Genomic DNA, 24,383 nt, shown 5'->3' with positions numbered 1-24,383 from the left:
GGACCTTTTTATTATAGTTATATTTGATTTTAATTGTCTATTATTACTAGTTTTTTTTTCTAATTATACTGCGTCATGGCGGGTAAGTAAGTGGTGATTCGGTGGTGGTGAAATGGAATCAATCTATTGCGAAGAGATCGATGCTCTATTGAGGGACAAGGGGGGAGAAAACCAACATCTCCAGAAATTCCCTTATTTTTCCCCGTGATAAGTTCACATGAACTTGAACATCTCACTCTTATTCTTTTGCAGGCGACCCGCGTCCATAGCAATACCAAATTCTCGACAGATCCAGCAATTGCAGCAACCACTGAATCCACGCATGCTCCACATGTCCCAAACCCACCTGCATGACAGAGCTGCCAGCGCCCTCTCTCATTCTCATCTGGATGGCGGTGCACCCAGCTTTCAGTCCGGCCGTCCAGAGTTCTTCCCCCACTTGCAGGTCAGAGGTCTTGAGGTACCTCCGTCCAGTAAGAACAAATGTTTCGTGCAGGGCGTGTCGTTTGAAGTCAAAGGCAGTGAAGTTCTAGCGATTATGTCCACTTCAGGTGAGTCCAACATATCAGGACCTCTTCATATCGAAATAAGCAAATAGGGAAAGAATCAATGACTTCGACTCGGATGAGTCTGTAGTAAGAACAAATGTTTCGTGCAGGGCGTGTCGTTTGAAGTCAAAGGCAGTGAAGTTCTAGCGATTATGTCCACTTCAGGTGAGTCCACCATATCAGGACCTCTTCATACCGAAATAAGCAAATAGGGAAAGAATGAAGGATTTTAAATGACTTCGACTCGGATGAGTCCCAGAGTTACATTCCAAGATTAATTCATTCGGCTTTGATTTCAGCGTTGGAAGGCAAAGCCATTCTGGACGCCCTTGCCGGACGAAACGATGCCAAAGCGTTCCAAGTCATTCTAAACGGACACAGTATTCCATTGAACGCTCTGAAAAGACGGCTCGTGTATGTCCGATCTCAAAGTTTCCTGTCGCCCGAACTCAACGTTGCTCAAACTCTAACTTTCTATTCACATCTGCGACGGCCGCCCAAACACAGCATAAAGGTGACTACGTCGGAACAGGTAAGAATTGATAATTTATTTTTGTTCGTTGGACTTATGACTTATTGTTCGTTGGACTTATGTACTGAACTGTAAATACATACGATGGTGGGAAGAAGAGCATACTGCATACAGACCTGCGGATGAACTAATCTTTGCTCAAACTCTAACTTTCTATTCACATCTGCGACGGCCGCCCAAACACAGCATAAAGGTGACTACGTCGGAACAGGTAAGAATTGAAAATTTATTATTGTTCGTTGGACTTATGTACTCAACTGTAAATACATACGATGGTGGGAAGAAGAGCATACTGCATACAGACCTGCGGATGAACTAATCTGAAGATGTTATACTAGTTGCTTATTCACTAACGATGATCATCAAAGATGAACTCGTTGAACTAATCTGAAGATGTTATACTAGTTACATATTCACTAACGATGATCATCAAAGATGAACTCGGAACTAATCTGAAGATGTTATACTAGTTACATATTCACTAACGATGATCATCAAAGATGAACTCGTTTTTTTACCAGCCTTACTCCTTCTTTTTCTTCAGATGGGCCTCTTGATAGAGGAACTTGGACTAACCCAAGTTCTAAGCACCCGAGTGGGTCGACTCACTACCTCTGAACTGAAGAGACTGAGCATTGCTTGCTGCCTGATGTCACATGCAGACATTCTGCTCCTTGACTGCCCCACGGTCTTCATGGACATCTTCGATACGTTCTTCCTGGTAGAGTTTCTGCGAGGCTGGGCAAGTGGTGGTCCAGGTAAGTAGTTTCAATTTCCTGGAAACCGTTCCCACTTTCCATCATCTAAGTTGATGGTTATCCTAATTGATGGTCGGAGATGAAAGTTCCATTAGTTTTGTATGAAAAAATCCGTTTGCTACTCGAGTCACAGTACTCGCAGTTATATGGTCACCGAAATTCTAGTTCTCTAAGAAAATACATATCTAGTTTGACGAAACACAAATAAATTTCCTTTTATTTCAGCTGGCTAAGTTGATGGTTATCCTAATTGATGGTCGGAGATGAAAGTTCCATTAGTTTTGTATGAAAAAATCCGTTTGCTACTCGAGTCACAGTTATATGATCACCGAAATTCCTAGTTCTCTAAGAAAATACATATCTAGTTTGACGAAACACAAATAAATTTCATTTTATTTCAGCTGGTATGGCAGGGAAGATGGTTATCCTCACATTGCAACCTCCCACGTACGAGATATTCACCATGATCAGCCGAGTTTTGCTCGTGTCCGGGGGTCGAACCATGTACTCTGGCAAGCGGAGAGACATGTTACCTTACTTTGCTGCTGCCGATTACCCTTGCCCGGCGTTCAAAAATCCGTCCGACTATTATTGTAAGTATTGCGTCTTTCAAAGAAAATTTTCATAAATAAAATGGCCTTCTTTCTTTTTCTCCGGCCCTCATGGCAAGCCTTGCACAATTTCACCAAATTATGTAACTCACTAATGTTCTAACTTCTACTTTCCAGTGGATTTAGTCACCCTTGATGACCTCAGTGCGGAGGCCATGCTAGAGTCTTCCCAACGAATAGAACAACTCTCCGAACTCTTCAGGAGACGAGAGGAGCCTCTGTCTGATCCCCCACTTCCTCATCTGTTGATTCCCAAGATAGGATCTGCCTCCCCGCTACGTCAAGTGTTTGCCCTCTTTCTGTAAGTATCCTTTGAGCGATCTATTGAACATCAACTTTTTTTTTCTCACTGGCGGAATGGCCTTAATTAAGGCCCAACCATACAGCCAAAGATGTAACTTCATTTGCCTTCACAACTTCTAGAGAAGATCACCTTGACTTTTGAAGCAAAGGTATTTTGAAAAGAAAGAACTTATTTTTACGTTTTAAAATTAATAGAAACCATTTTCTGTGGCGTATCTTAGATCAACTAGGTAACAAGTCACGTTCTGTACGATGCCATGGGTCCATTCATGCGTGGAACCAATCGCATGGACTAAATTCTGTAAAAACTTGACTGTGAAAAAAGTTATAATGAAATATTAGGTATTAAATTTGAATGCAATGCCTACGCAACGGAAGTACCCAATTTCTATGTAAATAATTCACACTAGAATAGAATGGCCTGTGAGACACGCCCCCCTTTTTCAATTCCGTTGTCTGTTATCTTTCAATCCAATTATAGGCTGATCTCGTTTTGAATTTAGAATGTGGTTCTGTAATCACGAACTGATTTCAATATACAGTGCCGAAGAGTCAGACATTGTAATTGATTATCTCAGGATTCGATTAGATTTATGAAGAAGTACATTTTAATTCGCATCTTGAGAATGTCATTTACAAATATTGTCTTTTACATATGTAATTATTAATTATGAACTACTCGTATATTTATATCGACCATGTATTTAAATGTCAGTAGCGAACTAGCAAAACACGGTACAAGGAGGTAATATTGATCTACGTTTGACTGATGATTTCAGACGTCAAATGGCGTACTCGCAGCCCAGTAGTCTGCTGAATTGGCTGTCGCAGTTGTTAATTGCGACCATCCTGTCGGTCATTATCGGGTGTATATTTTGGGACGTGCCATCTTCTGATTCTCAACTATTACTTAATGATAGGTAAGACATAATAGAAACTCTTTCTCCCCTCTACCCTAAAAAAGAAAGTACTGTAGAGTAGTCATAAACTCTTCATTGCTTTAGGAAACTTTTCTTTGAAGAGCTTGAGGAATGTGGTTTCTTCCCCCCAAATTTATTTTATACTTTAAAAGGTGTGTCCACACATAGTCGACCGGCCATCGATGTCGACTGACACGTTCATTGCCTCGACAACTTAGATTCACCTCGTCGATCGACATCGATCAAGGGCCAGTCGACTATTTTTGGACACACCTTGAGATTTCAAGATCTAATTAGGTACATTGTTTACCAGAGATTTCTCGAAAAGCAGCTATGAGACTTTTACTTCAACAGTCATATGAGAATTTCACCTCAAATCCTAGTTCTCTATACCCACAACATCTTTATCTGTATCATTTCCCCAGGTTTGGCTACCACTACACCATCATGTGTCTAGCTCGTTCATTGCCTCGACAACTTAGATTCACCTCGTCGATCGACATCGATCAAGGGCCAGTCGACTATTTTTGGACACACCTTGAGATTTTAATATCTACATAATTAGGTACATTGTTTACCAGAGATTTCTCGAAAAGCAGCTATGAGACTTTTACTTCAACAGTCATATGAGAATTTTACCTCAAATCCTAGTTCTAGTCTATACCCACAACATCTTTATCTGTATCATTTCTCCAGGTTTGGCTACCACTACACCATCATGTGTCTAGCGTCCTGGCCTCTCCTCATTTGGTTATCAATGGCCAGATGTCATGGTCACGACAGGGCGGCTGTAGAAAGCGATATCAAGGACGGACTCTACTCCAGGGCTGTCTACATTATTGTGATGGTGAGTTGCAACCAGTTAGGTTACAATGATATAACTATCTAAGGACGGGAACACAAACTTAGTTTAAATTTGGATTAAATCGACCAATTAGATTGCTCATTCCGGTTCAACTGAAACCAAGTTTACACTCAGATTCCAGTACCAGTCAGTAACAATACAAAACATAGGAAATTTGGAGTCAATACTTGCAGTAATAGTACCTTGTCATTATGCAAATTTTCGACGACCTCTGCTTGCTGCAAGAGTAACGTCTGATACAGCATTAAATCGACCAATTAGATTGCTCATTCCGGTTCAACTGAAACCAAGTTTACACTCAGATTCCAGTACCAGTCAGTAACAATACAAAACTTAGGAAATTTGGGGTCAATACTTGCAGTAATAGTACCTTGTCATTATACAAATTTTCGACGACCTCTGCTTGCTGCAAGAGTAACGTCGGATACAGCACATCTCTAAACACTGATCATTATTTCCATTTTCATGTTTTCAGTTATGTTGCTCAATTCCTGCCAGTCTGATCATATGGTTAGGGCTGGTGATTCCTGCCTACGCCATGTCCGGCCTTTACATTCAGGGTCCCGACACAGAGGCCTTCTACATTTATGTTGGTGAGTAGTGTGTTCTTCTACAAGAACTTTGACTATCAACCACTTTTATTTTCAAAACATGGCAGAGATATGCTGATTAGTGTTTGAGTTCCACTGGACCGGACCTGTTTTCAGTTATGTTGCTCAATTCCTGCCAGTCTGATCATATGGTTAGGGCTGGTGATTCCTGCCTACGCCATGTCCGGCCTTTACATCCAGGGTCCCGACACAGAGGCCTTCTACATTTATGTTGGTGAGTAGTGTGTTCTTCTCCAAGAACTTTGACTATCAACCACTTTTATTTTCAAAACATGGCAGAGATATGCTGATTAGTGTTTGAGTTTCACTGGACCGGACCCAATTGTGCTCTTATGACTCAGCCACAGAGGTAGGCTTTTAGTATACCTACAGCATTGTATTTCGATAAAAATTTATCTAAAAATATGAGTAGGTACCGAAATACCTACTGAGGGAAAGATAAAGAAATACAATAGGTATTACATCAATTTTACTGTGTTTAAATAACAAATATGAATTTCGACCTTAAACTACTTGTTGGGTAAAATACTTAAAACTACTTAAAATATTGTAAGGTTAGAAAGCCACTCTGATAGACATATTAGAATAAGAGGCAAGTGTTTCACAATTCTGCGTTAGTCGCTGTATTTGTACGTAATGCTAAAACAAATTCAATTTAGAAAACTTTTCACTATTCCGTAGTACGTAAATCCCTTTGCAAAAATCCTCCATTTGTGGATAATAGAAATAGGAACCTATGTAGGGTACCTATAGAAAAAAAAACTTCAATCATTTTTACCCGTATGAATAAAAAGTAAATAAAACTCTTTGCTAATGAGAGAAGAAGGTTTAACCGCTAATGAATTAAAAATGGGTCAGTAACACAAAATGTGCACTTTTTCCTACCTAACAGTTTGGAGTTTTACTCCGCTTTTACTCCTATATCAATATACAACGGACGCAAGCGTTTAGTATAATAGGTTAGCGGGATTAAAAATAAATGGTAACATTTAATTTTCATTTGCTAATAATAATGTTCTAGAAAAGCATAAATTCCACTGCCTCAACACTGAAAACTATTTGGATGCATAAGGAGTAAGAATAACTAAAAATTTCACGATTCTAAGCAATGTACAGACAAATCTACAATTTTATTTATATAGATTTCCCTCTATAAATGAATTTACCGTATATTTTCATCTCTAACTGTTATACTTAGTACAAACAACATAGGCACGCAGCTGAGTCAAGCCATTTGTGGTTGACTCTAATTAGACCTCAAGTGTCCATCCTTACCGTAATCGACATCAATATGTAGAAAGAAGGGAAGATACATCTAGAATCTAGAATACAGGAAGATCGCGCTTACTTGGAGGAAAGGTCCTATGTTCGATCCCTGAGAAACGGAAGTTTTTTCCTTGATTACGGCTATAGCTATTGTTTTTTTTTCCAATATGTGAAGTGCAGGACGATACTCGTATATGCAAAAAGTTACCTTAGTTTCCGATTTCTATATGATTATTGCAAATCAGGAGCACCTAGTACAACACTTTAGAGTTCATACAATAAGTAAGTCGGATTAACATTAGTCATGGGAGCCAATACCGATCAGTTGGTGTAAATAATATCCTATTTTATACTATTTTCATATGTACTGTTTCCATTACTGTATCGAACTGTTAGCACAAGTAGACCTTACCTACTTGTGGAAGTATTTTGTTCTCACAGATTTCATTCATGAATATGTAAACTATAGTTGTGGAATGTTAATGTTACAGTTGTTATTTGTTATGAGAATAAGTAGGAACTCACCGACACTGGGATTCAATGAACAGATTTGAAGGTAAATGATTAACACTGAAAATGAAAATAAGTTGAACACCTTACAGCTTAAAATACTTACCAGGTAGATTTATCCAGCTAATTCTAGCGTGTCGTACCTGTCTCACTTACCACGTCATATGAGGATAAGAACTTACCACATTTTTTAAACAGGTATACTTGTTGGTAATTATGTGGTCTGACCACTGTCTCACTTACCACGTCATATGAGGATAAGAACTTACCACATTTTTTAAACAGGTATACTTGTTGGTAATTATGTGGTCTGACCAATTATTCGGTACTCTAGGGGCTACAGTCTAGTCACCTTGGAATTTGTCAACAAAATTGAAAGTTTTAATGATCGTACCTACATTAGGTCTGACCAAGTACTTGAACATACGTATTATCAAACTCTGCAAATTAAACTATCTATTAGAAATTATTAGGTACTCTAGGGGCTACACTCTAGTCACCTTGGAATTTGTCAACAAAATTGAAAGTTTTAATGATCGTACCTACATTATGCATTATACAGTCGTATGTATTTACATGAGACGCTATTTTCTCCAATTAACTTTGAAGTTTGAAGTGGATATTGGATAATGCTTAGATATGTAAGTACCCCTTTTGAATAATGTAGCTAGCTAATAATTAATCATATTTGAAATTGAATTATTTCCAAATTTCTTTGTAACTGTTTCCAATTCCAACGTCTTATCTAATATATACATAAAAACAATGAAGTACAGCGGTTCAGAAACTTTGTTCCTTCGCCCCATGAGATCAAACTACAAAGTTAGATGGGTATATTTCCAAGTCCTACCTTTGTAATCTTAAAAATAAAGTCTTTTCCATTTATAACCGCCTTCAAATATCATATCCTCTTTTTTTCCCTGAACTCCTCCTGACCTTTTCCCACTTTTACCTATTCCTACATGTATGGCCTCTGAAGTGCCTTCTAAGAACCACTGATTCATACATTAATAAGATCCTATCATTAGTATTTTATATCCTGACTAATGTCATATTTATCAGAATTCTACTTCTTGCTACATCACCATGACTACAGGGATTTCTTATGTGAGGTCCTCGTCACATCTGAAAGGTGTTTTTATTACACTAAGACTCTGAACCAGTTTCTAGGATTAAATTTGTCAAGGCGGTAATGTTCATAGGATATCTGATCCATATGATTTTTACTTCAACCTTGACCAAACTTTGAACCCTGTGGAAAACGAGGCAAGAGTTCTCACATCTCCACTAATTTTTAATTGCTTCCTATCTTATCCGTCTTCTCACCTAGGTTCTGCGTTCTTCTGTTACAAAATGACCCAAGTCCTTACAAATCTTACAAAAGCATTATTTCCCAAGAAATTGCCACTAGTGGTCATTATTGCTAAAGCTACCTGCTGAATCATTTTATTCAATGTTACATTCTTTTATATTCCATAAGAGTAAGAACAATAATCTCTTTTCTTTTCAAAACGGTTTCTGTTGTTTTTTTATTCTTTTCAATCTTAATGAGGACCTTTTTATTATAGTTATATTTGATTTTAATTGTCTATTATTACTAGTTTTTTTTTTCTAATTATACTGCGTCAACAAATTATTACGAGTGATGATGGACGACCTATAAAACTAAATGAGACCTAGTTTAGATGTCCTACTATATGAGGATATCTTCGGATCTCATCCGGGTACTGATCCATACAATCGTCAGCAAGCTTTGTTTTATTCTTGAATATTTGTGTTCTGTGGGAAACATTATTATTGGATATCTCATTTCGCCAATAGTAAAAGAAGCCACTAAATTACGTCTCATCCAAAAGGTACATTTGCCCTCAGAGTAGAAAACAAATCCTGGCATCTTTTGGTACCAGAATTACTATCTATGAAACTAGTCCGTATTTATTTCATATAAACAAAAGTTGCAAGGCGTCCAAGCTGCAAGAGTCCAAGGGAGGGTTTTAAGCCCCAATTCTTCCAACACCGTGAGATGCTTAGGTACAGAAGCCACTAAATTACGTCTCATCCAAAAGGTACATTTGCCCTCAGAGTAGAAAACAAATCCTGGCATCTTTTGGTACCAGAATTACCATCTATGAAACTAGTCCGTATTTATTTCATATAAACAAAATTTCGGGGCGTCCAAGCTGCAAGAGTCCAAGGGAGAGTTTTAAGCCCCTATTCTTCCAACACCGTGAGATGCTTCTATCTCACGGACACGCAAAGTAGGTAATTAATAACATAAATGTTTAGATAGAAGTAATAACAGAGAAACCCCAATTCTTATTATTCTTACCTTGAACTCTATGATATTTTCCAGGGAAGGATGCCTGCAGCTAGCAGAGACCGCGAGGTGTGGGAGATGGAGCGGAGGTATTCCGAATCTCAACAACATCCTCCCACTCCAACCCCCCTAGGTCCGGGGGCCTCAGAGGACCTCCATGCCTGGTCTATTTATAGGTAAGTGAGAAGCAAGAAATCTTTAGTCTAATTCCTTGTGGCGCGAGACAACTTCTTTTTTAACGCTTTCCCAAATTTTCAAACAATGTGGGAAGTTTAAATACAATAAAAGACCTGAGATCTATGGCAAACTGACGAACGTAATGGCTCCTATGCTGCTTAGAAGTGTAGCTAAATCCTTTTCAATGGTGACATTTTTTCCTCAACTTAATCCTGGTTTTACAATCTCATGTTGATTATGTTCATCAATAAATCGAGTAATCTTTTTTGTTTCTTTTTCCAGACAAAATTTGAACTCGGATTTCACAGACTCTGCGCTAGGTTCCAGTGAGAAGTCCCCCCTCCCCTATGGTAACTTTCAGCTGCGAGAGTCTACAGTCCAATCTATATTGAGCCATCCTCGATATGGCCCCAAGTAAGTATTTCATTTTATGTGCCCCTAAGACAACCTCTTCCCATTCTATGCCATGTAAAAATCAGGCATCTCCACTAATTCTCCAATCTATATTGAGCCATCCTCGATATGGCCCCAAGTAAGTATTTCATTTTATGTGCCCCTAAGACAACCTCTTCCCATTCTATGCCACGTAAAAATCAGTGGGAGTTTTACCATCTCCACTAATTTTCAATGAAAACGGCTACTTTCCCTGTCGCGTATAATATCTCTAGTAGCGCGGTCAAACTTTCTTGATTTGGCGGGGCGGAGCGCTACCGCGCTCCTTAATATTTTCCCTATTCTCTCCAATCTATTTGCCTTCGTTCTTCTCTTTCACTTTCTTTTCTCTTATGTTTCTCTCCATTATTCCATCAGTCCTTTTCCCTTGAAACAAATAATCTGAGTTTCATAGGAGTCTCTTAGTCTACTTACATGAGTTAAAATTTATTAATCTCAATGTGTGCATATGTATTAATTTCTTCAGTTAAAAAACACTACCCATCACATCGTAGATCTCTTTCACCTATCTCTTTCTGTAGTCCCGTCTCTGACTAGATCTATTTGGATACATTCATAGCTACTCATCAATCTTTTATTTGGTTGATACTTTCAACTTTCTTCGCAAAGTATTAATTAAATTACAAACCTGGTGATGATTTCAATTTTTTGGTCGGAAAGAGAACGTCTTCCATTTTGTTGAATGCAATTTGATTATCATTGGATTGTACCCATAATCTAACGACCTACGTAGACCTATTGGAAGTAAATCCTAACAAGAACCAATCACTCTCACCTTTCTCTTGTTTCTAGATCTGTAGACTGCAACTCTGCACCTGGTGATGATTTCAATTTTTTGGTCGGAAAGAGAACGTCTTCCATTTTGTTGAATGCAATTTGATTATCATTGGATTGTACCCATATCTAAAGACCTACGTAGACCTATTGGAAGTAAATCATAACGAGAACCAATCACTCTCACCTTTCTCTAGTTTCTAGATCTGTAGACTTCAACTCTCCTCTGAATTATTGTTATTCAGATCATTTAGTACAAGTATCTACGTTTTTGCTGTGATTATTATAGGAAGTAGAGGTGATGGTTGCCAGGTTACGAGTTCGGATTATGCGACGATCTGGTTTGATTGGTTTTAGGATTATCGGTTTGAATCTTTGAATAGAACAAGTTAGGTTAAGTAGAATGCATAGGTTATAAGATTAAACACAGTAGGAAGAGTAAACTGTCGAGAGATTTCTGTAACTAGCTAACTAGAACAGAAGCATCTGAGCTAGGTGGTATTTCCCTATATTGGTCTTTGGTATTTATGTATTTACAAATAATTAGGTATGGCAACGATTCATAAATTTTAAAACTCGTTGTCCCACTTTGCTGATATGCTAATGCTAATACCTACTATATTAATCCACTTCCATTACCCTATCCTCAGATCCACCCTTGGCTCTAACATGTACACCTATCTCAAGTTCGGCTTACCTCGGGTATTTCCGCCTGGTGGTATCCGTGGAGCTCGGGAAGGTTCTAGTGGCTACGACTCCAGTGAGGACGGAGCTTCACATCGGGGACCCCGCACTGCAGCAGAGAGGAAAGCCCGCGCTCAGTATCTGCGAGCCAGGAGCGATCCAGATTTCAGAAATCTGATTCCCAATGGGGTAAGTTTTAATTAGATGGAGACACTCCTATGGATGCAAATGATTTTTCGGGACTTTACGGATATTGTAAGTCTTTTTGGAAATTTGTATTGGCAAACTTAACTTTAGGTGTCGATAGATATCAAGGAAACCTTCCGGTCCTTCACAATGTAAACTTCATATTTCACCTCTTTCCTCCTCCATTTCAGACCGGCATACATAGGAATCACCCGCCCTCCGCAATGGGCGCTTCACGAGGCATGGCCCCGCGTGGTAAAAGCATCAGTGAAGCAAACCTTCTCCAACCTGACATCCATGTGCCTCATCACAGGAGCATGCATGAGCTGAGGAGCTTTGAGATGGCTCAACATCATCCCAGCCAGAGGGGCTTCCTTGATGTACACCATCCGGGACATCCGTACCCTGGCGGGTAAGGAGCTTTGAGATGGCTCAACATCATCCCAGCCAGAGGGGCTTCCTTGATGTACACCATCCGGGACATCCGTACCCTGGCGGAGCGGTATAGCTGTTCACATCCGGGACCTCATGTATCCGTTACATCCATTCCTGACACAGTTGTCCCCAGCACGGTGGATTATAAAGGCGGTAGCTAGTAGAGAGTACTCCGCTCCTGTACTGAGTAGCTACTCCGCTAATATGCTATGCAGAAACAAACAGGTTCAACATCAGGATATTATCGTACAACTCCCTTGTCCTCCCCCTAATGGTACTGCCGCTTTATCTTACGTTGGCTTCCTGCCTGAGCCAGGTGAAAATTACTGGACAGTACCCTTGATATTCTGGGGTGTGTGTCTGTGCGCCTGTGTGTTTGTGTTTATCCTCCTAGGGTCGTTTTGTAAACAGAAATCTAAAGCTAAGAAATAAAGATCCCTCAGAGTATTTTATTTATGTATTTTTATCTTTTATAGGAAATTGGCGTGTTTTTATTTCTTTGATTTTTCAGGTAGGGTCATTGCATTTTTTGTACTGTTCAGATCCTAGTCTCCGGAAAAATAGGTATTTGCCAGAATTGGACGCCACTGAAATATTGATGTTAAAATCTAAAATAATGACACGACTATTATTATTTGAGACTTGAGATTTTTCGTTTTCAATGTATTTAAAACAGATAATATATATAATTTTTTCTTTCTTCTCGTATAGTTATATCTATTTCAACAAAAATAATGAAGTAATAACGTAAAAACGAAATAAATAAAATCCTAACAAAATGAAAAATAATAGGGTTTTCTTTATACTTTTAAATAAGTCTAAGATCAATTTTACAGAAAACATTGGCGGTTCAAAATATTCCAGACTGGGAGGCCAGATGCGAAATTAAGGTAAAACATTCAATTAATAAACAGAATTATTATTTTTTTCTGCTGAACAAACAAACATTTGTCAATGAATGTACAAATAAAAAAGTCTTTCATCAAGTTGAACCCAACACATTTTTGGCGAACGATACACGAAATGATGCTTACATAATTATATTTGCTTCTCGGTTTTCACAAATTGTAATTTTATATGCTTCTACAATTAGCTTTCATCTAATTCCAATAATGCATCGATCTCTTTCGCTCCCAAAATACGAGTACGTTATTTTGAACCGTTTATGATTGGTAGTAAATATTTATCATTACAAAGTAAATAAAAACATAACATACCTATACAATAATATCTCTACCTTCTACATCTGTGGGGGAGGGGGATATTTATAATAATTTTCACATTTTTTTTTTTACTTTTCTTTTCTTTTCCTACTATCAAGTGATGGAATTACATGTCTTCAGGCACACTTCATTTGTCAAGGGTTACCTTGCCCTTGGGATCAATTTAATTTGATCAAACCATTTACTGATGACAAGTTGTAACTAAACAAACATGATTATGAAGCACACAGTACGTCATCAATTAATTATTACATTATGCATACAGCATGAAGAAACGTCATTCTAATTGAACAAAATGTACTTATGTACTACAAATGCAATTGTTTCTGGCTAACTAACTGGGCTGAAATGTTACTGGAAACCAGTGGTGTTGACACGAGGTCATTAGCTAAAATGCCTACTGTCTCGTGTTATCCAGCCATTACATATCTTTTGTTTTATTTAATCAATTGACTGGTATACTTACATAATGGATTCTACAGACTTGGGCTTGATGAAGATTGCCACTGGATAGAGGGAGGCAACTTGAAGTCTCTTGATGGCATTACCACTCACATCTAATATACAATGTTTGCCCTGCAATAAAGATAGATTGTTAGTTAAAATAAAATTATTATTAACACGACGCGACGTGATGCAAAGTTGAAAGTATGTAAAACATTTAACATGAAATTAAAAAAATAATTTCTGGTTACGTATGGCTAATAAGAAGACAAAATAGGGGAAAATACTGGGTGATACAAATAAAAGGTAACTTTGGTCAACCCATTAAAGCTTACCGTCCCATTTCAAAGCTTTCTTTCCATTAATACACACACGACCATGAATGCATTTCTCACCCATGCATTAAATATGACTTAAAAACCGCACATTTTCTGCCTACATAAAATACACACTTCAATATCAATGGCTACAAGAGGATACGTTACATACGATGTCATACGCAAAGTACCTAATGCGATAATTTCACTAGTAGTAATATAAATTATTTATATTGTATGAAACAATTCAGCAGCGTTATGGGGGTAGGGCAGCTACAGAGGATCTTTGGACGGGACCCAGATGCTGGGACCTGACTGTTCTTGGATGACCTCCTTGACTTTTTGGTAGATGTCTTCGGGCATGTCTCCTTGTACAACGGCTGTGGAAAGAAAGATTAGTAAGTTGTTAAAACCTTTATTTTGTCTATGAACTAGTACACCAAGATAAAACAGATGGATTGTATCTTCTGTCTAAGATTTAAAATGTTCAAACTACTGGACCTGACTGTTCTTGGATGACCTCCTTGACTTTTTGGTAGATGTCTTCGGGCATGTCTCCTTGTACAACGGCTGTGGAAAGAAAGAATAGTAAGTTGTTAAAACCTTTCTTTTGTCTATGAACTAGTACACCAAGATAAAACAGATGGATTGTATCTTCTGTCTAAGATTTAAAATGTTCAAACTACCTAACCAGTGTGTGAGAACTGTGATATTTGGTAAATACTTCCTTTGAAATGGGCTTTTATATCTCTCAAATTTGGATCTTAGAATAAGAAGAAGGATGTTTATAACATATCAATAAACGTTAAATTTAAAATCAGTCGACAGTTACCAGGCAAACATACACAAGAGCTAATACTTACCGGTAAAGAACTCTCCAAACTCTTGTTCCATCTTCATGGATCTATCGTACATTTTCTTAAGGCCCAACCATACAGCCAAAGATGTAACTTCATTTGCCTTCACAACTTCTAGAGAAGATCACCTTGACTTTTGAAGCAAAGGTAGGTATTTTGAAAAGAAATAACTTATTTTTACGTTTTAAAATTAATAGAAACCATTTTCTGTGGCGTATCTTAAATCAACTAGGTAACAAGTCACGTTCTACACGATGCCATGGGTCCATTCATGCGTGGAACCAATCGCATGGACTAAATTCTGTAAAAACTTGACTGTGAAAAAAGTTATAATGAAATATTAGGTACCTATTAAATTTGAATGCAATGCCTACGCAACGGAAGTACCCAATTTCTATGTAAATAATTCACACTAGAATAGAATAGCCTGTGAGACACGATACTGAAGTTGCATCATGGGTTGCATAGTGTATACCTACTCAAGGTACGCAATGTTGTTAAAGTAAATTTATTGTTTGCCTATCTTCACATTGGAATGTCCTTAGGGGTCGAGTGGTGATGGAATAAGAATGTGGTTCTGTAATCACGAACTGATTTCAATATACAGTGCCGAAGAGTCAGACATTGTAATTGATTATCTCAGGATTCGATTAGATTACATTTGTCAAGGGTTACCTTGCCCTTGGGATCAATTTAATTTGATCAAACCATTTACTGATGACAAGTTGTAACTAAACAAACATGATTATGAAGCACACAGTACGTCATCAATTAATTACATTATGCGGTACATTTTCTTAGCTTGCTCCTCCGTCATCCTCTTGTTCATTTCCCTGCAAGTTATACATAGAAACCTTGGTCAATATACTGAAGTTTCATCATGGGTTGCATAGTGTATACCTACTCAAGGTACGCAATGTTGTTAAAGTAAATTTATTGTTTGCCTATCTTTGACCGGACCTTTTTTCTGAATAAGTTCCAATGTTCACTGACTTCCAATGTTCTAATAATTAATGACTAACCCCTTTTCCCTCTTGTTGATTCCAGTATACACAATTCTCTATCTGATCTGTATGCAAACCCTGTTCATCACATTCGGTTTCCTCACACCGTCCCGTGCCTGGGCTACCCTCGTATCAGGCCTGGCCTCAGCAATCGTGTCCTTATCTAGCGGTATACCCTTTTCCCTCTTGTTGATTCCAGTATACACAATTCTCTATCTGATCTGTATGCAAACCCTGTTCATCACATTCGGTTTCCTCACACCATCCCGTGCCTGGGCTACCCTCGTATCAGGCCTGGCCTCAGCAATCGTGTCCTTATCTAGCGGTATAGCTGTTCCTCAATCAGCCCTAACTAGGGTGATCGCTTTGGGCTGACATTTGGTTTTGGCTACAAATTTTACGAGTGGATGCCCTTCCCCTCAACCTTGGCTATTTCTTTAGCAAGGGAAATTTAGGCTGGTATACTCCCTGTTTAACGTCCCCCAGCCAGACTATTAGAACATAATTTATAGTTTTATTGGGAACAATAAATTTAATATTTTTACATCAAGGAAGCTATTTTTGCTTTCCCAAAGCGATCACCCTAGTTAGGGCTGATTGAGAGGCTGATGAAAAACGCCGACCCCGTCTGTACATGGGAATAGGTCAAGAAAAAGAAGAAGAAGAAGAAGAAGAAGGATCACTGACGATTTGTAGTGCAAATTGTCTTTGCTTGACTAAAAATGAAGAGCAAAGACAATTTGCACTACAAATCGTCAGTGATTATTTATCGCAAAAGGTTCCCTAAAGCTTCCTTGATGGAAAAATATTAAATTTATTGTTCCCAATAAAACTATAAATTATGTTCTAATAGTCTGGCTGGGGGACAACAGGGAGTAGACCAGCTTAGTCTCGCTGGGGGACTATAAACCGAAAATAACTTTATTTTTAACAAAACAAAATTACAAAGGTTAGCTCACCCCCAAAGCTTACAATAATAATAATAATAATAATAATAATAATAATAGTGCTTATTTATACTGCTCGCATAGGACTGAAAAGTCCCTTTACCCCAGCAGTACGCTACTACTATTATTGTGGTCGCTCGCATAGGACTGAAAAGTCCCTTTACTCCAGCAGTAGGCTACTACTATTATTGTGGTCAAATTCTCAAATTAGGATTGAGGATAAAATTCCATACCTCGGCTGGGATTGAACCCACGCCCTCCTGTTTACCAGGCGAGCGCCTTGACCACTAAATAGGACTGAAAAGTCCCTTTACTCCAGCAGTAGGCTACTACTATTATTGTGGTCAAATTCTCAAATTATATTGAGGATTCCATACCTCGGCTGGGATTGAACCCACGCCCTCCTGTTTACCAGGCGAGCGCCTTGACCACTACACCACCGAGGCAGTGTATTGAGTGGGGAACGACATTTGTCGCAAGCATTTCAGTATGCTTACTTTAACATAAGTAAAATACAAATACCTTTCCCGTTAGTCTCATGATAAATGTATTTACATATTTCTTCAATAACTACTACATATTTAAAGTTAACACTGTAAAAATACCTTTCCCGTTAGTCTCATGATAAATGTATTTACATATTTCTTCAATAACTACTACATATTTACTTAAAGTTAACACTGTACATTAAATACCTTTCCCGTTAGTCTCATGATAAATGTATTTACATATTTCTTCAATAACTACTACATATTTACTTAAAGTTAACACTGTACAAACATAACTTACGTGGTACACAGGAACCAAACTGTTCTGGGAACTCGGATATCAGGTCATCATTGATGCGATCTTTCAGTGGACCCAGTATAATCACAGGCCTGGCGTAGTCAATCTGCATCTGTGTAACAGGCTCGTAGGAAAGGACACCTTCTTCCGTGCCTGGGGGAAATGAGAAGATGGAGTTTAGACCAGGATTCATGGGCAAATAAGAATTCTTCCTATCGAAAAATCTAGTCTTGCACTTCCCCCTGAAAGTTATTTTAGCCGTATTATTTCTAGACATCTTTTTTTTACGTCCATGCCATTCCAGGATTGGGGGAAATGAGAAGATGGAGTTTAGACCAGGATTCATGGGCAAATAAGAATTCTTCCTATCGAAAAATCTAGTCTTGCACTTCCCCATGAAAGTTATTCTAGCCGTATTATTTCTAGACATCTTTTTTTTTTTACGTCCATGCCATTCCAGGAACTGAAATGTTTGGTCAGGTCAGAAAATTTCCGCCCCGGCTGAGATTCGAACTCAATTGTGCTCTTATGACTCAGCCACAGAGGTAGGCTTTTAGTATACCTACAGCATTGTATTTCGATAAAAATTTATCTAAAAATATGAGTAGGTACCGAAATACCTACTGAGGGAAAGATAAAGAAATACAATAGGTATTACATCAATTTTACTGTGTTTAAATAACGAAGATGAATTTCGACCTTAAACTACTTGTTAGGTAAAATACTTAAAACTACTTAAAATATTGTAAGGTTAGAAAGCCACTCTGATAGACATATTAGAATAAGAGCCACGTGTTTCACAATTCTGCGTTAGTCGCTGTGTTTGTACGTAATGCTAAAACAAATTCAATTTAGAAAACTTTTCACTATTCCGTAGATGAGAAGATGGAGTTTAGACCAGGATTCATGGGCAAATAAGAATTCTTCCTATCGAAAAATCTAGTCTTGCACTTCCCCCTGAAAGTAATTTTAGCCGTATTATTTCTAGACATCTTTTTTTTTACGTCCATGCCATTCCAGGAACTGAAATGTTTGGTCAGGTCAGAAAATTTCCGCCCCGGCTGATATTCGAACTCAATTGTGCCCTTATGACTCAGCCACAGAGGTAGGCTTTTAGTATACCTACAGCATTGTATTTCGATAAAAATTTATCTAAAAATATGAGTAGGTACCGAAATACCTACTGAGGGAAAGATAAAGAAATACAATAGGTATTACATCAATTTTACTGTGTTTAAATAACGAAGATGAATTTCGACCTTAAACTACTTGTTAGGTAAAATACTTAAAACTACTTAAAATATTGTAAGGTTAGAAAGCCACTCTGATAGACATATTAGAATAAGAGGCAAGTGTTTCACAATTCTGCGTTAGTCGCTGTATTTGTACGTAATGCTAAAACAAATTCAATTTAGAAAACTTTTCACTATTCCGTAGTCCGTAGTACGTAAATCCCTTTGCAAAAATCCTCCATTTGTGGATAATAGAAATAGGAACCTATGTAGGGTACCTATAGAAAAAAAAACTTCAATCATTTTTACCCGTATGAATAAAAAGTAAATAAAACTCTTTGCTAATGAGAGAAGAAGGTTTAACCGCTAATGAATTAAAAATGGGTCAGTAACACAAAATGTGCACTTTTTCCTACCTAACAGTTTGGAGTTTTACTCCGCTTTTACTCCTATATCAATATACAACGGACGCAAGCGTTTAGTATAATAGGTTAGCGGGATTAAAAATAAATGGTAACATTTAATTTTCATTTGCTAATAATAATGTTCTAGAAAAGCATAAATTCCACAAGCAAAACTGCCTCAACACTGAAAACTATCTAAATTTGACATACAACTAGAACTAAAATTCTCGTACAAGCAATAATGACCATTCATGAGTTCAGTAACCGAAATACCGACTATATGGGAGTCTTTCCTTTCTACTCAAAATTCGTTCAATAAGTGTAAATTGATGAAAATTTATATTTTTGCAACATACCCACTAGACTGGCCCTTAGCTATAGAGGTGGGAAAAAAATCTTGGAAAAGTCTTGAATATCACTCGATTTCTAGTTCCATTTAGTGAGAAAACACTACCTAAAAAGTTTCAGCTCGATCGGACATCGCTGTCGACATGCTCAACGGCCTTAAAGTTTTCCGGCACTTTGGTTATGCAATCCAGGGGCATTATGTGGCGTTTACCCAGTTTCGAGTCCATAACTCCTAAACAGAGGGGTTTAGAACTTTTTATCATAGAATAAAACTTGTTTTAAACAATATTTACTACTATTAATCATTCAGTGGGACTCTTAAACTCATGAATTGGGCATTCCATTGAACACCAATATAAGTTTACAACCTATTCTGTGCAGTAAATATTGTATTCCATTCAACTCGAACTGCCTACAGAAGTATTCAAAGTAATTTTTGCCTCAAATTTAGAATTGAAGAGGAATAAATCAAATCCCAGGCATTAAAAGTTTTCAACAGGTAAAAATAATTCCAGGACGCTGCGATTGCAGGAAGGTAGGTGTTAGGTAATTTTTCAAACAAACAAAAAAGTGCTTCTTTTCAGTGTGGAGGATTTGCCAACAAAATCTTTCATAGTTGTTACTGTTTTCCTTCTTCAGAAAATCAATGAAACAGATAAGTAGGGTAAATTTGTATGTAAAAATTAAAATTTAATTTATTAAGAAAACTGTTAATTTGGGAGATATCACACGCGGGGAGGACCACAACACACAAAATGGCGGACCAAAACACAAAACAAACCATGGCACGTGTGTATATTTTCATATCAGAATGGCTTACCAACGAGGAGTTCTATAATACTAATACTGCTAAGACTTATACCTTCCGTGGTGGGGTCATCTTGGGTGTAGCATAGCATGAATGCTGGAACAAGATAAAATAATGAAAACTATGAAACTACTGGAGAATACATCAATGGGAATAGTAAGATAAATACAGAACAGATTGAAAATTATTGCAACATAATTTCCTAAAAGTTACGCTCTTCTATGAAACTGAGCTTAAAGCATTATACCTACTGGAAGAAATAAACATGGCATATTCACGATATCAGAGAGCAATAGAAATAGAATTAGATAATGAGTAAAATGTACAAAATATAGGGATAAAAGACAGAGTGCATAAGAAAATACGTGTCAAAAGAAAGAGTTAAAATTCAAAGATAACATGTAAAATACTGTGTAGAAATTCAAATTAGAAATACGTTCAATTAGAGTTTTGAGTTCACCTTTTTCCATGCCAAAAGAGGCTGACTTTTGAATAGATCGGGTGGTGAAAACTCTATGAATGTTTAGTAAAGAGCGCGTACGATGTAAACCCCCTGTATAGGAAGAATAATATTTTTAATGTCATAAATTAATAATAAATAATACCTATGATAATTATCATATACATACCAACAAAATTGAAGTACACGTGAACATATTTACTGTGATGTGTACTGTGGTGGTATCAGTGCTGAACTTGAACGCTCACTTCAAGTAGCACAAAATGCATGTGTCCGATATGTCTTCAATCTCACCAGATATGATCATGTATCCCATTACTACAATGATCTTAACTGGATGGATTTGAAATCCAGAGGAAATCTGCACATGCTTCTTTTCCTATTCAAAATAATTAATCTGCAGTGTCCAAACTATATATTTGAGTCCATTGAATTCCTCTCTGACATAAATCAGTACAGCACCAGATCTATCTCCACCAAAATATTGAAATTGCCATTACATCGAACTGCAGCAGGTGAGCAATCATTCCATGTCACAGTTTCTAGACTGTGGAATGCACTCCCTGTCTCTGCCAGAAACTCCACTACATTTGGTAGCTTCAAATCAATGGCAGTGGATTACATAAAATCAATGTCGGGTATCTAAGCATTTAGATCCTCGACAAAACCTGTGGTTGGGTGGAAGAGCTCCTTTTGGAGAATCCTGCCACATTAAATAAAGCCTCAAAAAAAAAAATAAAATAAAATAAAAATCCTTTTGGAGAATCCTGCCACATTAAAAAAAGCCTCAAAAAAAAAAAAAAAAAAAAAAATCAAAAACTTTTTTTCTGCCATAAATAACACTACTTGATACTCTTTTTGAATGATAACCATTTTCACATTGTAAATCTTTTCATAAATATTCAAGTATTTCCTATTACCTAATTGGTTTTCTAAGCGTAATCTGTTCAAGTTTCCAGGCAGTTGACAAAGTCGTAAGCAATTTCAATGTATTTATTAAAATAAAAATCGTTTATGAACTTGAAAATGGTTGATAAATGATGTACAAAAAGAGAAAATAATTAAGTAAAAAGTGAGAGATTCGGAACAGAGGTAAAAGATTTTTAACATTAAATTATAAACTCTTGGTGATTTTTATTGGGCGACTAATCGAACACAAAACAACAGACAAATGACCATTCACAAAAAGGGCATTTGTTTGTATTGTTTACATTTTTTTTTTTTTTTTATTTTCTGTAAACAATAACAAAGCAGTCGTATAGGATACCTATTTGCGTTCTGCAGCTAAGTATATTCTACCGTGTACACGAAGAAATGTATACTTTGTGAGTATGTAAAACATTTAACATGAAATTAAAAAAATAATTTCTGGTTACGTATGGCTAATAAGAAGACAAAATAGGGGAAAATACTGGGTGATACAAATAAAAGGTAACTTTGGTCAACCCATTAAAGCTTACCGTCCCATTTCAAAGCTTTCTTTCCATTAATACACACACGACCATGAATGCATTTCTCACCCATGCATTAAATATGACTTAAAAACCGCACATTTTCTGCCTACATAAAATACACACTTCAATATCAATGGCTACAAGAGGATACGTTACATACGATGTCATACGCAAAGTACCTAATGCGATAATTTCACTAGTAGTAATATAAATTATTTATATTGTATGAAACAATTCAGCAGCGTTATGGGGGTAGGGCAGCTACAGAGGATCTTTGGACGGGACCCAGATGCTGGGACCTGACTGTTCTTGGATGACCTCCTTGACTTTTTGGTAGATGTCTTCGGGCATGTCTCCTTGTACAACGGCTGTGGAAAGAAAGATTAGTAAGTTGTTAAAACCTTTATTTTGTCTATGAACTAGTACACCAAGATAAAACAGATGGATTGTATCTTCTGTCTAAGATTTAAAATGTTCAAACTACCTAACCAGTGTATGAGAACTGTGATATTTGGTAAATACTTCCTTTGAAATGGGCTTTTATATCTCTCAAATTTGGATCTTAGAATAAGAAGAAGGATGTTTATAACATATCAATAAACGTTAAATTTAAAATCAGTCGACAGTTACCAGGCAAACATACACAAGAGCTAATACTTACCGGTAAAGAACTCTCCAAACTCTTGTTCCATCTTCATGGATCTATCGTACATTTTCTTAGCTTGCTCCTCCGTCATCCTCTTGTTCATTTCCCTGCAAGTTATACATAGAAACCTTGGTCAATATACTGAAGTTTCATCATGGGTTGCATAGTGTATACCTACTCAAGGTACGCAATGTTGTTAAAGTAAATTTATTGTTTGCCTATCTTTTCATTGGAATGTCCTTAGGGGTCGAGTGGTGATGGAATTACATGTCTTCAGGCACACTTCATTTGTCAAGGGTTACCTTGCCCTTGGGATCAATTTAATTTGATCAAACCATTTACTGATGACAAGTTGTAACTAAACAAACATGATTATGAAGCACACAGTACGTCATCAATTAATTATTACATTATGCATACAGCATGAAGAAACGTCATTCTAATTGAACAAAATGTACTTATGTACTACAAATGCAATTGTTTCTGGCTAACTAACTGGGCTGAAATGTTACTGGAAACCAGTGGTGTTGACACGAGGTCATTAGCTAAAATGCCTACTGTCTCGTGTTATCCAGCCATTACATATCTTTTGTTTTATTTAATCAATTGACTGGTATACTTACATAATGGATTCTACAGACTTGGGCTTGATGAAGATTGCCACTGGATAGAGGGAGGCAACTTGAAGTCTCTTGATGGCATTACCACTCACATCTAATATACAATGTTTGCCCTGCAATAAAGATAGATTGTTAGTTAAAATAAAATTATTATTAACACGACGCGACGTGATGCAAAGTTGAATATACTAATTCCCTACGGATTACGTTCCCATTTAACGTGAGTTTCATCCGATTTTTTTTTTTTCCAATGCCCTGTAGGCAATGCGATCGACAAGTGGGACGGGCCTGAAGTATCATTTGGCGTGTTGGGTTCTGGCCATTTGATTCGGCTTTTCAAATCCTACCGAAATCAGTTACTTAGCATACTATGAATGGTTGAAAAGGTTTCCACTTACTTTCTCGGCAACATCCCGTACAGACGCTACAGATGTACCATACAGATTATCATTGTACTGGCCAGCTTCTATGAATAGATGATTCTGAATATCCTTCTCCATCTGCTCTCTAGATGACACGAAGTGGTAGTCCCGGCCATCCACCTCGTACTCTCGCCTGGCACGGGTTGTGTCTGGAATAAAAACAAGTATACATTGGAGTTAACCAACATCAGCCTAGCGGACTTCGGATCTAAAGGTTGGTGGTTCAAATCCACGAGCGGGAGTGAACTCGGATAGAAAAAGGTCGACGGGAGTGAATTCGTTACCTTCCGGTCCAAATTGAAGTCAAGTCATAAAATCTAATGAGTGTATTAAGTGGGGACCGACATTTCTCGCAAGCATTTCAGTATGCTTACTTTAACATAAGTAAAATACAAATACCTTTCCCGTTAGTCTCATGATAAATGTATTTACATATTTCTTCAATAACTACTACATATTTA

General features: G+C 37.3%; 2 protein-coding genes across 2 annotated transcripts in view; one reads left to right on the top strand and one right to left on the bottom strand.

Moving 5' to 3' along the window:
• The first annotated feature begins 210 nt into the window (after window positions 1-210).
• Window positions 211-17,367, top strand: LOC103507175 (ATP-binding cassette sub-family G member 8-like). Its single transcript, XM_026822014.1, has 10 exons — window positions 211-551; window positions 848-1,080; window positions 1,625-1,838; window positions 2,240-2,431; window positions 2,567-2,750; window positions 3,532-3,672; window positions 4,369-4,519; window positions 5,013-5,130; window positions 15,839-16,120; window positions 17,360-17,367. Exons 1-10 carry the CDS (start codon window positions 218-220, stop codon window positions 17,365-17,367), a joined length of 1,857 nt encoding a protein of 618 aa, XP_026677815.1. The 5' UTR covers window positions 211-217.
• Window positions 17,368-17,481: 114 nt separating this feature from the next.
• LOC103507165 (disks large 1 tumor suppressor protein) overlaps window positions 17,482-24,383 on the bottom strand; it is a 39,653-nt gene continuing 32,751 nt past the window's right edge. Inside the window, exon 7 of the mRNA XM_026822069.1 lies at window positions 17,482-17,681. Coding sequence (XP_026677870.1) covers window positions 17,497-17,681 — 185 coding nt within the window. The 3' untranslated portion in view covers window positions 17,482-17,496. The remainder of the gene's footprint in view (window positions 17,682-24,383) is intronic.

Source organism: Diaphorina citri, unplaced genomic scaffold (assembly GCF_000475195.1).
Source record: "Diaphorina citri unplaced genomic scaffold, Diaci psyllid genome assembly version 1.1 scaffold14, whole genome shotgun sequence".
NCBI lineage: Eukaryota > Metazoa > Arthropoda > Insecta > Hemiptera > Psyllidae > Diaphorina > Diaphorina citri.
Note: the sequence above shows the minus strand (reverse complement) of the source record. Positions and strands in the feature narration are given on the sequence as shown.

Bases quoted from the DNA above. Each gene is read 5' to 3' on its own strand.
- LOC103507175 (XM_026822014.1), top strand. From the start codon at position 218: ATGAACTTGAACATCTCACTCTTATTCTTTTGCAGGCGACCCGCGTCC. The intron at 2,432-2,566 runs GTAAGTATTGCG...TCTACTTTCCAG, and splicing joins AAATCCGTCCGACTATTATT to TGGATTTAGTCACCCTTGAT. The intron at 5,131-15,838 runs GTGAGTAGTGTG...TGTTGATTCCAG, and splicing joins GGCCTTCTACATTTATGTTG to TATACACAATTCTCTATCTG.